Source organism: Cololabis saira, chromosome 3, assembly GCF_033807715.1.
Source record: "Cololabis saira isolate AMF1-May2022 chromosome 3, fColSai1.1, whole genome shotgun sequence".
Taxonomy (NCBI): domain Eukaryota; kingdom Metazoa; phylum Chordata; class Actinopteri; order Beloniformes; family Belonidae; genus Cololabis; species Cololabis saira.
Genome location: NC_084589.1, coordinates 53923767 through 53939646, shown reverse-complemented (window position 1 = coordinate 53939646; position 15880 = coordinate 53923767). Strand labels below are relative to the sequence as shown.

Genomic DNA, 15880 nt, shown 5'->3' with positions numbered 1-15880 from the left:
GACTTGTCTGCTGAAAAATGGGAGTTTCAGTGGTGAAGTGAAGTGAGGTGAAGCTCTCCTCTTGGAAAAAATATAGAAATATAGTTTTTTCTATCATTCTAAGCCCTGAATGGAGGCATAGAATCATAGAATTTTCAAATTGGGTTAATTCACCATTCGAATGTTTGAAGATTACTTTTGTAATACTGTATTTGACCTGGATCATATAGAAATGTGATTCTTGCCATTTGTGAGTATGAGATGTGTAAAGGTTGGATTTGACTTTAATACAAGCATGAAATATGTCAATCCTTTTTCTTTATTTTGTCTGTTGTAAAATCACTACTGACGATTGACAGCGTCATCAGGTTGGGTTTCGTCCACAACCCACATACAGATGATCTGAGGTTTGTGTTTAATATTAGTGGTTTTTTGTCTATGTGTAGTTTACGCATCGGAATTTATCCCACAATTTTCTTAAGACTTCTATAAGTACGTTCTGATTTACTTTGAATGAGAAATAGGAGTAAACAGAAAGAAGGCTAAAATTAATAAATAAATAAATAAATAAATAAATAGGTGAAATGGGGGAAAGCTGCTGATGGTCTTGCAGATCCATTTTGGGATGCAGACCAGTTTGCAGTTGGCTGGGTAGATTTGGATTTAAAATTAAATAATCAAATTGTTGTGTCTTCATAGAAGAGCATGCATTTGTATGTATTGTGTTTTGTATGTATTGTGTATGTGTGTATGTATTATAATTTCTACTGTATTACTATTATATTTCCTGTATTGTATTGTTTTGTTTTTATTCTGTAAGGTGACCTTGGGTGACATGAAAGGCGCCGTTAAATAAAATGAATTATTATTATTATTATTATTATTTGCATTACAGCATGCAAACAAAAGATTAAGAATCTCCTGAAGACTATACGTTTCATATGGAGACAATTTTCTGACAATTTTTTGGCATTCCTTTCTAATTTGCTACAATAGAGCTCAACAACAGTTGAGAGGGCATTATTTGATAGAATGCTCCTTTAGTCCGACGTTTTGTGACAATGACTTATTGTTTATATAAGTTCACTAGGAGACTACTGTTTACGTTGCAGGAGAGTTGCTGCATGGACAGTTTTGTCTGTGAAGCATCCGAGCATGAATGGCCAGGACCGTTATGTGACAATCCGTTTTGTTACTGAACCATTATGTTGTTAACTTGTGTGGTGTTACTTTAATAAAACCATAACCCACTTGGGTTGAAATAAGAACATTTTGAAATAAGAAAATTCTGTGGTCCTTGACTCGGATAGGAGACAGAATTTAACAGGTTTTTGCCCCCATCTAATCTAAGGTGATGGGAGGGGGGATCTGGGGGATCTGAGGAACATAGATAACTGACCCTAGAGGACCATTAAGTCAAACCTCCGACCTGCCAGGATGCAGAGGTCAAGAAGTGGGAGGGCCACTTATCTGGGGAGAAGTCAGGACTTTACAGCCCTGACCCTTCCAGGGAAAGGTCAACAAGGAGGGGATCTGATGACAACGAGGCCCCTACCCCTGTTGACATGTGAAACAATGCTCTTTAAAGAGAGACAGACATTTGGCTAAATGAAGGTGCTACTGTAACTACAGAAAGCCTCTGTGTGATGCGAAGCAAATCAGTGCTTCCAAGGAATTTGTTCCTCCTGGTGGCTGAGTTGAGCCATGAGGAGTTTCCATGGCTCAACGGGAGGGAGTCAGGGTATGGTACACCACCAGCTAAACTAAACTAAATACCCTTTAATTGTATTTGTAGGAGCAGGCCTAGTGAAAGGAACTAATGGCACTGTTAAAGCTAAGGCTCAGCTCAGCTAAATCTAAGCCGAAGATATCCACTCTCGATGAGGATGAGCAAATTGTTTGCTGGGGAAATGTTCAAAGTTCTTGTGAGCTGCTGTTTCATCCTCTCCCTCTCCTAAGCAGGAACTGCTGAAACTGGGTGACCAGATCCTGAGTTGAGTGGTGAAAGGTCATTACCCCGTCAAGAGGCCCTTTTTGCTGTCCAGATCAGGACACCGACAGCACCGACAGTAGTAAAGATTGCTGAACGATCTACTGCATTCACCAGTGGCAGTGAAGGCTAGTAGACAACGTTTCCAGGCCCTGAGTAGTGCTGGAAGCTGGACGGTATTAAAACCCTTGTCCGCTGAACTCACCTGATGCCTACTCACCAGCACGGGCCTGAAGAAGAAGACTAGCCCAAACTGACTGGCTAAGACAGCTGGAGGGGATCTCTGAGAGATGGAAGAGACTTTTTCACTACTGAGTCATGCTGACATAGTGACTGAAATTATGATTCCGACTATTACTGTCCTTGTTCTGTTCTATGTTTTCATTACCTGTATGTTTTGATGACACTGGAGTGTTTTATTTTGGTTACTGTTGAAGTTTCAAAATGACAAAGATTAATCAAAGTTTTGACCTAGTTGTCCTTATGAAACTATTAGAATCAGGTTTATTAGGTCAGCTTAGAAAACTGCCTGTTAGTCCTCATGCTTATCACATGTTAACAGACAACAGGGCAGCACTTCCTGAGTTCTGTCAGGGGGGGTCGGCTGTCCACAACTGTCCCATTGTTAGTTGGACGCATCTGTTTCAAGACCCCCATGAAAGTTCCTGTTTTAGTTCAGGAAGGCATTTGACCTATGTGACCCCCTGACCTTTGTGTTCTTTTAAAGACTAAGCTAAAGATGTCTGTTTGTTTGGATACATGTGTATATGTATGTACATATATGGATACATGTGTATAAGCGTGTGTATATGTATATACATGTGTAGGTTGTTAGTTATTATTCATTTGTTGTATTTTTATTCATTTGTTGTATTTCATGGAGGAAAATGTCTCAAACATCAGACAAAATAACTTTTTTACATTTTGAAATGTAAGAATGGGGGGGCATTCATTCATTCATTCATTCATTCATTCATTCATTCATTCATTCATTCATTCATTCATTCATTCATCCATCCATCCATCCATCCATCCATCATCCATCCATCCATCCATCCATCCATCCATCCATCCATCCATTCATTCATTCATTCATTCATTCATTCATTCATTCATTTCATTGATACTGTAGAGTGAGCAATAACAACCGAGTCCAGTTCCATATCTCGTCTGACCGACCTGGACAAATAAACATGATTCTGATCTGGGTCAGAACCAGTGATGTCACTGTGATGTCACTGTGATGTTGCTGTGATGTCACTGTGATGTCACTGTGATGTCACTGTGATGTCACTGTGATGTCACTGTGATGTCGCTGTGATGTCACCGTGATGTCACTGTGATGTCACTGTGATGTCATCACCAGGACTCTGAGGTGTTGATGTTTCTGCATAACTTGAATGGATGAGATGGACGAGTGAGGCAGCTGAAACCACTCCCATTACACTGCTGACACAACACACACACACACACACACACACACACACACACACACACACACACACACCCTGCAGGGCTTTACTGCACGTTAAGAATGTTCCATGTTTAACGTTCAGCTGTGACGCTGTTGTTGTTTTCATCTGGGAGTTTGAACTAAAGAGTAAACTACACCTAAAACTAAACACTAAACACTAACTACAGGTTTACTAAATACAAAACACTAAACACTAACTAGAGGTTTACTAAACACTAACTAGAGGTTTACTAAACACTAACTACAGGTTTTCTAAATACAAAACACTAAACACTAACTAGAGGTTTACTAAACACTAACTAGAGGTTTACTAACACTAACTACAGGTTTACTAACACTAACTAGAGTTTACTAACACTAACTACAGAAGTGTGCCACAGTTCCTGGTGGGGGTTAGGGTTGTTTAGCTGTTAGCTGCTGGTCCAGTTTCACTTCCTCACGTAGTTCCTATTTTTATTCCTATTTTTATTTCTGTTAGGCTGAACTTTAGTCCAGTTTCAGGTTTCGTCTTCTAGGAAAGATCCACATTTGGATCAGCAGCTGTTTTATTAACACTTTTATCTGTCTGGGAAATTCAATCTTTTATTAACACTTTTATCTCTGGGAAATTCAATCTTTTATTAACACTTTTATCTCAAGCTGCCGGACGTGCTGAAGGGACAAGCAAGGCGATCAACGCTCAGACTCTAACGGTGGGGGAGCAGTGCCGTAAGCTGGATATGATTCTCGAACAAAACCGCAGGCTGGCGGCGGTCTTTGAGCTCATTAACAAGATTGATAACAATCTGGAGAAGTTGGGAGCTCAGCTTGGCCGGAATTGATCACAATTTGCCTGATTGGAGTCGCCGCTGATGAACCAGAGACTGAAAGGCAGACGGAAAATGACTGAGGCTGCCTGTTTTCAATATAATTGCTGATTTATAATCTGCCCTCGACAGAGTGGTCTTGGGCCGATCGCTCTGGTCACAATCTCTCTGGTGGAATGTAAACAAGATGACTCTGCCCCCACTAACCCTCTCCCTCTCCCACGACACCTGCGGATCCCTGTCTCAGAACTGTACGAGCCGCCTGATAACATCAAGGACATTGGCTGAGAGCAGATCTGCGCGGAGGTTCACGGACGGACTCATCGCTTCACAGACACACTTACTGATAAGCACACACAATTCCCTCAATTCAAACGCCTTATTGGCTCCTCCCTCTTATCAGGCCCCCCAACAGTCTCTGGGTTCGAGCGCCAGACTTGACTTGCGATCACTTGGAAGTACTGTGCGGGGACCCCCCACCCCACACACACATGCAAGTCCTGTGATGTCTGTTGTTCTGTGTGCTGCTGAGGGGTTTTTTTGCAACTTGATACTGTGTATTGTATGATATTCAGTGTGAAGATGTTTTTTTTCTAGTTTAGGTACAGGTATATGTGCATGTACAGGTATAGTTTAGGTATATGGGAGCAGATTTACTTCAGGTGGTTTTGACTCCCCTGTTGTAATGTTGTAAATGTTGTAAATGTACTTTTCCCTGTCTGCACTTGAATGCACCACAGTGTTGTGTTTAACCCTGGTGTCTATCAATCAATACAATCAATCAATACAATCACCAGCTGTAGAACTATTAAACACAAATGTGAAGTTTTATTGGAGGAATACAAAAATAGAACTCTGCTTTTATTTACAAAATATACACATCTGTAACTTCCTGTTTCAAAGCACAAGAGTCACAACAAATTATATCGTCTTTGAGTCAGTGATGTTTACACATAAATATCACTGTTATAAACTGTATAAATATATAAACTGTTATGTTACTGATAACAGGTTACCAGTCACAACTATAAACTGCTGAGTCATGAAAACAGGTCACTAGTCATAACTATAAACTGCGTAGTCATGACTTTACACTGCTGAGTCATGACTTTACACTGCTGAGTCATGAAAACAGGTCACTAGTCATAACTATAAACTGCGTAGTCCTGACTTTACACTGCTGAGTCATGACTTTACACTGCTGAGTCCTGACTGCAGAGAGGCTGGAAACCAGCTGAGTCATCGTTGAGCTCAGTGATTGGACGGGTCGCGGCTTTAGCTCCGCCCCCTCATGACACCGAGGGGCAGGATGACTCGGCGTTCCGTTAATGCTCGTCTTCCAGGCGTCTTCAGAAGACCTGGACCGCCGGCGCCGGCTGGACGTAGTCCGGGTCCGTCTGAGGACAAATAGTTTAAATTAAAAACAATCATTTAAAAACACAAATACAGAAGTGTAGCTGCAACTAGAACACAGTTACTTCCTGGTTCCTGGACCGGGTCACATGTGTGGGGGCGGGGCTTACCTCAGCGTAGGCTGGGGGGGGCGGGTAGCCCCCTGGGGCTGGCTGGTAGCCGGGCTGGTAGCCCCCTGGGAACCCGCCCTCCGGCGCCGTCATGAACAGCCCCCGGTCCTCGTCGTCGTTGTCCTGGCCGTCGTAGTCGTGCAGCAGCGGCGTGCAGGGCCCCCCCACCCCCAGGTCCTGGGCGATGTTGCCGTAGCTGGGGGGGGCCGACAGGAAGGAGGCCCAGCTGCAGGTGGAGCCCCCGCCCACCCGGGAGCTCACGCTGCTGGTCCGGCTGCCCATGAACGGGACGGTGCCGATCACCAGCGGCAGCTCCAGCGTTAGCTTCTCGCTACCGGGGATGTGCAGGTAGATCTGGGGGTCAGAGGAGGGGGGCGGTTAGAACTGCTGAGTCATGATGACTCACACCACAAATGCTCTCTAGGATACATAAAAGTACCATTAGGAAACGGAAAGGTTAAATCCTGCAATCCGATTGGTTGTTAACTCTGTCAGAACTCTGTCTGTGGTTTTCAACCAGCAGGCCCTCAGCCAGGCAGCTAAAGTCATCAAGGACCCCTCCCACATACTCCATCCTGCACTTCAGTGGCTCCCCTCCAGGAGGCGCCAAAACAGAACCCTGTGGAGCCCCATGTTTGATGATTGGCTGTGATAGATGTGTGATGTCATGGCGACTCACCAGCAGGAAGTAGTCCACCTGGATGATGTCACAGCCGCGCAGCGTGGGCTTGAGCCGGGGGACCCGGATGGTCCGGCCGGCCCACATGTCACACATTCCTGAGATGATGGGGTTTCCCCGGACCGACGACAGCTTCTGCTTCCACACCTGGGGGGGCGGGGCTTAAATCAGTCACTCTGATTGGCTGTTAGCTGGTATAATGATCTGATTGGTTGTTAACTGTGGTATAATGATCTGATTGGTTGTTAACTGTGGTATAATGATCTGATTGGTTGTTAACTGTGGTATAATGATCTGATTGGTTGTTAACTGTGGTATAATGATCTGATTGGTTGTTAACTGTGGTATAATGATCTGATTGGTTGTTAACTGTGGTATAATGATCTGATTGGTTGTTAACTGTGGTATAATGATCTGATTGGTTGTTAACTGTGGTATAATGATCTGATTGGTTGTTAATTGTGGTATAATGATCTGATTGGTTGTTAACTGTGGTATAATGATCTGATTGGTTGTTAACTGTGGTATAATGATCTGATTGGTTGTTAACTGTGGTATAATGATCTGATTGGTTGTTAACTGTGGTATAATGATCTGATTGGTTGTTAACTGTGGTATAATGATCTGATTGGTTGTTAATTGTGGTATAATGATCTGATTGGTTGTTAACTGTGGTATAATGATCTGATTGGTTGTTAACTGTGGTATAATGATCTGATTGGTTGTTAACTGTGGTATAATGATCTGATTGGTTGTTAACTGTGGTATAATGATCTGATTGGCTGTTAGCTGGTATAATGATCTGATTGGTTGTTAACTGTGGTATAATGATCTGATTGGTTGTTAACTGTGGTATAATGAGCGTATACCACGGCCTGTCGGGATGACTTGCTTAAATATTAATATTTAATTAATTATTAATCGGGTCTGAGGTTCAGAGGGTCTGGTTCTGGGTTCTGGTTCTGGTTCTGGTTCTGGTTGTGGTTCTGGTTCTGGTTCTCACCTTGGTCTTGCCCTCCAGCGTGTACGAGTGCTGGGCCACGATGGCGGCCTTGGGCACCACGATGCGGGACGTGGAGTTCTCGAACTTGGCGTTGATGGAAATGTCCTCGCCCTCGCAGAATCCCTTCCTGTCGATCTGGGACGTGATTGACACCTGTCCGTCAGGGATGAACATGCAGGTCACCTTCTTCTGCCGGGATCCGGCGGCCGGGGCCTGGGGGGAAAATGGGGGAGGGGGGGATGAGTACCGGCCTGAGGGGCAGAGAACCAGCAGGTCCCGGTTCTGGTCCCGGCCCCGGTTCTGGTCCCGGTTCTGGTCCCGGCCCCGGTTCTGGTCCCGGCCCCGGTTCTTACCAGCAGGTCCGGCTGGTTCACGTCCAGCGGTTCTTCCACCTCGAACTCCTGCTCGCAGTGCAAAGCATGCTGGGACGGACGGAGAAGCTCCGCCCTCACGTAGTAGCGGACCGAGCCGAACTTCCCCCGGTAGGACGAGACCAGGTGGCTGTGGGCGATCAATATCAGTGATCAGTTACAGTTATGATCAGAGATCAATAATCACAGTTATGATCAGAGTTATGATCAGAGATCAATAATCAGAGATCAATAATCAGAGATATGATCAGAGATCAATAATCAGAGATCAATAATCAGAGATCAATAATCAGAGATATGATCAGAGATCAATAATCACAGTTATGATCAGAGTTATGATCAGAGATCAATAATCAGAGATCAATAATCAGAGATATGATCAGAGATCAATAATCAGAGATCAATAATCAGAGATATGATCAGAGATCAATAATCAGAGATATGATCAGAGATCAATAATCAGAGATATGATCAGAGATCAATAATCAGAGATCAATAATCAGAGATCAATAATCAGAGATATGATCAGAGATCAATGATCAGAGATCAATAATCAGAGATATGATCAGAGATCAATAATCAGAGTTATGACCAGAGATCAATAATTAGAGTTATGATCAGAGATCAATAATCAGAGTTATGATCAGAGATCAATAATCAGAGATCAATAATCAGCTGCTAATCAATCAGAGATCAATAATCAATAACTCACCCAGGAGCCGGGAGCTCGAAGCCGAACTTGAAACTGCAGGATTTTCCAGCTGGAAGAAGAAAACACCCGTCCAGGTCTGGAAGAGACGGATCAACACACCTGATCAATACACCTGATCAATACACCTGATCAGTACACCTGATCAATACATCTGATCAATACACCTGATCAACACACCTGATCAATACACCTGATCAGTACATCTGATCAATACACCTGATCAACACACCTGATCAATACATCTGATAAATACACCTGATCAATACATCTGATCAATACACCTGATCAGTACATCTGATCAATACATCTGATCAATACACCTGATCAATACACCTGATCAACACACCTGATCAATACACCTGATCAATACACCTGATCAGTACATCTGATCAATACACCTGATCAATACACCTGATCAACACACCTGATCAATACACCTGATCAATACACCTGATCAGTACATCTGATCAATACACCTGATCAATACACCTAATCAATACACCTGATCAATACATCAGTACTGGACCTGATCAATGATTTACTAATAGACCTGATCAATACTTTACTAATAGATCTGATCAATACATTACTAATCTGATCAATACTTTACTTTACTTTACTCTCTTGTACATACTCTTTTTCTACTTTTTAAATTGCTCTTTTTTATTATTTAACTACTTATTGGTTATTTCTATTTTACATTTTTTGTATAAAGTGTGTGTTTGTTTTGGCTGCTGCACGAGATCAATAAAGTCTTCTATTCTATTCTATTCTATTATAATAGATCTGATCAATACATTACTAATCTTATCAATGCTTTACTAATAGATCTGATCAATGATTTACTAAAAGACCTGATCAATACATTACTAATAGACCTGATCAATGATTTACTAATAGACCTGATCAATGATTTACTAATAGACCTGATCAATACATTACTAATCTTATCAATGCTTTACTAATAGATCTGATCAATGATTTACTAAAAGACCTCATCAATGCATTAGTAATCAATCGGATCAATACTTTACTAATAGATCTGATCAATGCATTAGAAATCAATCTGATCAATACATTACTAATAGACCTGATCAATGATTTACTAATAGACCTGATCAATACATTACTAATAGACCTGATCAATGATTTACTAATAGACCTGATCAATGCTTTACTAATAGACCTGATCAATGATTTACTAATAGACCTGATCAATGATTTACTAATAGACCTGATCAATACATTACTAATAGACCTGATCAATGATTTACTAATAGACCTGATCAATGCATTAGTAATCACTCTAATCAATGCATTAGTAATCACTCCGATCAATACTTGATTTCTGATCGATACCTGCGCTCAGCTCCTCCTCCAGCCGCAGCTCCTCCTCGAACTTCAGGTACTCCACCTCGCGGCTCCAGTGGTGGCCGCGGCGCCGGCCCTCCACGCGGGCGCAGCCGGCGGCGGTGACCCGCAGGCCGGCCAGCCGGCACGGCGCGTCGGCCTCCAGCAGCACGGAGCCGGAGAGCTTGTCCCCGCTGCAGTAGAAGGAGCGGCCGGCGGCCGAGAGCTGCAGGCGGAACACCCGCGGCTTGTTCCCGGAGGACAGGATCATGGTGGGCGGTCACCGGGGTAGAACCGGAGGAGGACCGGTAAATGCTGAAGTGGTCCGCCGGGTCAGAAGCGGAGGAGAACGGGTAAATACTGTAGGGACCACCGGAGGAGAACCGGAGGAGAACCGGAGGAGGACCGGTAAATGTTGAATTTTTCCGCCGGGTAAGAAGCGGAGGAGAGCGGGTAAATGCTGAAGGGACTGCCGGTCAGGACCGGAGGAGAACCGGGTCAGCAGTAAACACCAGGGGGAAGTCTGGGCTCGGATGCCGCCGGAGGGCGGTGTTATATGGGCTGTGGAGCGGCGGTCGGGGGGGGGGTCTCCGGGGGGGTTCCCGGTGTCCCGTTACCTGCACGGGCCCCCCGCGTGCACACCGGGGGCGGCCAATCAGGGCGCGTGGCCAGCGCGTGGGCAGCGGGAGAGGGAGTGGGGGGGCGCGGGTGCTGCAGGTCCCTACACTGAAAAAAATACATCTAAGCGCATGTAAATATAACATATTTAAATCTGTGATATTAACAATTAAAAATGAAGTTTGTTGCTTTACATGAAAACATTTAGTTTTTAACTTAATCTGCATTTGTTCAAAAAACAAGACATTGTGTATTTTTTCCTTAACAAGCAGTATTTATGTAATTAATCCCAGTAATCTTTACATTTACACACAAACAACAAGCAATGATCTTGTTCTATTTACCTTTCCTTTAACAGTTTTAATCTATTGGGCAGATTGACCAACGTTTAGATGAAACATGTTTTATTTGTTTAAGTAGAAACCACAGTAAAAAATATCTATTTAAAATAATTAAGGCGACTTTTTTGCATTAGATTTTTATGTCGATCAAGAAAGACTAGTCTTTGTATAAACTACTTAATTTTTAGTATGTACAAAATTCATTTGCAAGTAAAGTCAACTTAATTTTGATAAATAAAGTAAAGTTAACACAATTAAGTTGACTGTACTTGCAAATTGTATTATTTACATACAAAAAATTAATTAATGAAATTAAATCTTTCTTGATCTACATAAAAATCTCATATGAAAAGTTGCCTTCATTTTTTAAGTAGATCCAGCACAATATTTGTAACAGTGTAGGTGCTGGAGGAGGACGGGGTGGGGGGGTGAAGGACCGGGGTGGGGGGGCAGCGCGTGGGCAGCAGGAGAGGTGGTGGGGGGGCGCAGGTGCCGCTGGGCTGCAGATCCCTAGGGTGCTGGAGGAGGACCGGGGTGGGGGGTGAAGGACCGGGGTGGGGGGTGAAGGACCGGGGTGGGGGGTGATGGGGCAGCTGAGTTACTGTAAACAGCAGCTGTCGGAGTCACACACCGACCCTCGACCCAGTTCCCGGGACCCGGGACCCCCCCGGTCCCCCCTGGAGACCACAACAATGACTCAGCTGGACCCACCGGGGTTATTGATTAGTGATCAGAGCTGATCAGAGCTGATCAGATGTATAAAAGCGTCTACCTTTATACATCTGAGAGAAAAACACCAGCAGAATCAGAGAGGAGGTTCAGCTGAATCAGAGCTGGTCAGAGTAATGACAGTAATGCGAGTAATGAGAGTAATGAGAGTAATGAGTATCAGCTTTAGACGCAGCTAAATACATCAGCGCAGTCATAGATGGAGAGAAACACAACCAGACAACACAGTCTATATATATATATATATATATATATATATATATATATATATATATATATATATATATATATATATATATATATATATATATATACATATATACAGGACTGTCTCAGAAAATTAGAATATTGTGATAAAGTTCTTTATTTTCTGTAATGCAAAATTGTCATACATTCTGGATTCATTACAAATCAACTGAAATATTGTCTTTTCCGGACAAAACTTCGGTTCGCTACTACTACTACATCTTTGAGAGAACGCGAAAAGTAAAAACGTAAAAACGTGCGCCTTAAGTGGGAATCGTGTGCTATGACTTTTATTAGCGACCACTCGCACACCGTTACTCAAAAAATTCTGATTAAATTAATTAATGCTGAAGCTGGGAATGAATGAATGAATGAATGCTGAAGCTGGTAATGAATGGATGAATGAATGAATGAATGAATGAATGAATGAATGAATGAATGAATGCTGAAGCTGGTAATGAATTAATGAATGAAGCTGGTAATGAATGAATGAATGAATGAATGAATGAATGAATGAATGAATGAATGAATGAATGAATGCTGAAGCTGGTAATGAATGAATGAATGAATGAATGAATGAATGCTGAATCTGGTAATGAATGAATGAATGAATGAATGCTGAAGCTGGTAATGAATGAACGAATGAATGAATAAATTAATTAATTAATGCTGAAGCTGGTAATGAATGAATGAATGAATGCTGAAGTTGGTAATGAATGAATGAATGAATGAAGCTGGTAATGAATGAATGAATGAATAAATGATGCTGGATGCTGAAGCTGGGAATGAATGAATGAATTAATTAATTAATTAATTAATTAATTAAGCTGGTAATGAATGAATGAATGAATGAATGAATGAATGAATGATGCTGGATGCTGAAGCTGGGAATGAATGAATGAATGAATGAATTAATGAATGAATGAATGATGCTGGATGCTGAAGCTGGTAATGAATGAATGAATGGCTGAATGATGCTGGATGCTGAAGCTGGGAATGAATGAATGAATGAATGAATGAATGAATGAATGAATGAATGAATGAATGAATGAATGATGCTGAAGCTGGTAATGAATGAATGAATGACTGAAGGATGCTGGATGCTGAAACTGGTAATGAATGAATGAATGAATGAATGAATGCTGAAGCTGGTAATGAATGAATGAATGAATGAATGAATGAATGAATGAATGAATGAATGCTGAAGCTGGTAATGAATGAATGAATGAATGAATGAATGAATGAATGAATGAATGAATGAATGAATGAATGCTGAAGGTGGTAATGAATGAATGAATGCTGAAGCTGGTAATGAATGAATGAATGAATGAATGAATGCTGAAGCTGGTAATGAATGAACAAATGAATGAATAGATGAATGAATGAATGAATGCTGAAGCTGGTAATGAATGAATGAATGAATGCTGACGTTGGTAATGAATGAATGAATGAATGAATGAATGAATGAATGAATGAATGAATGAATGAATGAATGAATGAATGATTTCCAGTCCTCGCTTGAGCGCTCATATCTTGAAAAGTGTACATTTTAGAAAAAACTGTTTCAGGTTTGGAGAGAGAAGAGAAGTTTTCCTCCGTTTTGAAGTTTGAATGACAGTTCTACGTGCAAGTATGAACAAGTTAGAAAGTAGTTCCTGATTTACCTGTAGTGCACTAGTCCCTGATTTACATGTAGTGACGGTAGTTCCTGATTTACCTGTAGTGATGGTAGTCCCTGATTTACCTGTAGTGATGGTAGTCCCTGATTTACCTGTAGTGATGGTAGTCCCTGATTTACCTGTAGTGCACTAGTCCCTGATTTACCTGTAGTGCACTAATCCCTGATTTACCTGTAGTGATGGTAGTTCCTGATTTACCTGTAGTGCACTAGTCCCTGATTTACCTGTAGTGATGGTAGTCCCTGATTTACCTGTAGTGATGGTAGTTCCTGATTTACCTGTAGTGATGGTAGTCCCTGATTTACCTGTAGTGATGGTAGTCCCTGATTTACCTGTAGTGCATGTAGTCCCTGATTTACCTGTAGTGATGGTAGTACCTGATTTACCTGTAGTGAATGTAGTCCCTGATTTACCTGTAGTGCACTAGTCCCTGATTTACCTGTAGTGATGGTAGTTCCTGATTTACCTGTAGTGCACTAGTCCCTGATTTACCTGTAGTGCACTAGTCCCTGATTTACCTGTAGTGATGGTAGTCCCTGATTTACCTGTAGTGATGGTAGTCCCTGATTTACCTGTAGTGCACTAGTCCCTGATTTACCTGTAGTGATGGTAGTCCCTGATTTACCTGTAGTGATGGTAGTACCTGATTTACCTGTAGTGCACTAGTCCCTGATTTACCTGTAGTGATGGTAGTCCCTGATTTACCTGTAGTGAATGTAGTCCCTGATTTACCTGTAGTGATGGTAGTCCCTGATTTACCTGTAGTGATGGTAGTCCCTGATTTACCTGTAGTGATGGTAGTTCCTGAGTTACCTGTAGTGATGGTAGTCCCTGATTTACCTGTAGTAATGGTAGTCCCTGATTTACCTGTAGTGATGGTAGTTCCTGATTTACCTGTAGTGCATGTAGTCCCTGATTTACCTGTAGTGCACTAGTCCCTGATTTACCTGTAGTGATGGTAGTCCCTGATTTACCTGTAGTGATGGTAGTCCCTGATTTACCTGTAGTGCATGTAGTCCCTGATTTACCTGTAGTGATGGTAGTTCCTGATTTACCTGTAGTGAATGTAGTCCCTGATTTACCTGTATTGGTTATAGTCCCTGATTTACCTGTAGTGCACTAGTCCCTGATTTACCTGTAGTGATGGTAGTTCCTGATTTACCTGTAGTGATGGTAGTTCCTGATTTACCTGTAGTGATGGTAGTTCCTGATTTACCTGTAGTGATGGTAGTTCCTGATTTACCTGTAGTGCACTAGTCCCTGATTTACCTGTAGTGATGGTAGTTCCTGATTTACCTGTAGTGATGGTAGTTCCTGATTTACCTGTAGTGCACTAGTCCCTGATTTACCTGTAGTGATGGTAGTCCCTGATTTACCTGTAGTGATGGTAGTCCCTGATTTACCTGTAGTGATGGTAGTCCCTGATTTACCTGTAGTGATGGTAGTCCCTGATTTACCTGTAGTGATGGTAGTTCCTGATTTACCTGTAGTGATGGTAGTCCCTGATTTACCTGTAGTGATGGTAGTTCCTGATTTACCTGTAGTGATGGTAGTCCCTGATTTACCTGTAGTGATGGTAGTCCCTGATTTACTTGTAGTGATGGTAGTCCCTGATTTACCTGTAGTGATGGTAGTTCCTGATTTACCTGTAGTGATGGTAGTCCCTGATTTACCTGTAGTGATGGTAGTCCCTGATTTACCTGTAGTGATGGTAGTCTCTGATTTACCTGTAGTGATGGTAGTCCCTGATTTACCTGTAGTGATGGTAGTCCCTGATTTACCTGTAGTGATGGTGGTCCCTGATTTACCTGTAGTGATGGTAGTTCCTGATTTACCTGTAGTGATGGTAGTCCCTGATTTACCTGTAGTGATGGTAGTCCCTGATTTACCTGTAGTGATGGTAGTCCCTGATTTACCTGTAGTGCACTAGTCCCTGATTTACCTGTAGTGATGGTAGTACCTGATTTACCTGTAGTGATGGTAGTCCCTGATTTACCTGTAGTGCATGTAGTCCCTGATTTACCTGTAGTGATGGTAGTCCCTGATTTACCTGTAGTGATGGTAGTCCCTGATTTACCTGTAGTGCACTAGTCCCTGATTTACCTGTAGTGATGGTAGTCCCTGATTTACCTGTAGTGCACTAGTTCCTGATTTACCTGTAGTGATGGTAGTACCTGATTTACCTGTAGTGATGGTAGTCCCTGATTTACCTGTAGTGATGGTAGTCCCTGATTTACCTGTAGTGATGGTAGTACCTGATTTACCTGTAGTGCACTAGTTCCTGATTTACCTGTAGTGATGGTAGTACCTGATTTACCTGTAGTGATGGTAGTCCCTGATTTACCTGTAGTGATGGTAGTTCCTGATTTACCTGTAGTGA

General features: G+C 42.2%; 1 protein-coding gene across 1 annotated transcript; it reads right to left on the bottom strand.

The window, feature by feature from the left end:
- Positions 1-5052: 5052 nt before the first annotated feature.
- On the bottom strand, positions 5053-10403 carry LOC133440551 (thioredoxin-interacting protein-like). The gene is made up of 7 exons (XM_061717859.1): positions 9897-10403; positions 8538-8613; positions 7808-7955; positions 7455-7667; positions 6452-6598; positions 5773-6126; positions 5053-5646 (listed from the first exon to the last, which is right to left on the bottom strand). The coding sequence occupies exons 1-7, from the start codon at positions 10156-10158 to the stop codon at positions 5599-5601; spliced, it is 1248 nt and encodes a 415-aa protein (XP_061573843.1). The 5' UTR covers positions 10159-10403; the 3' UTR covers positions 5053-5598.
- Between the last annotated feature and the right edge of the window lie 5477 nt (positions 10404-15880).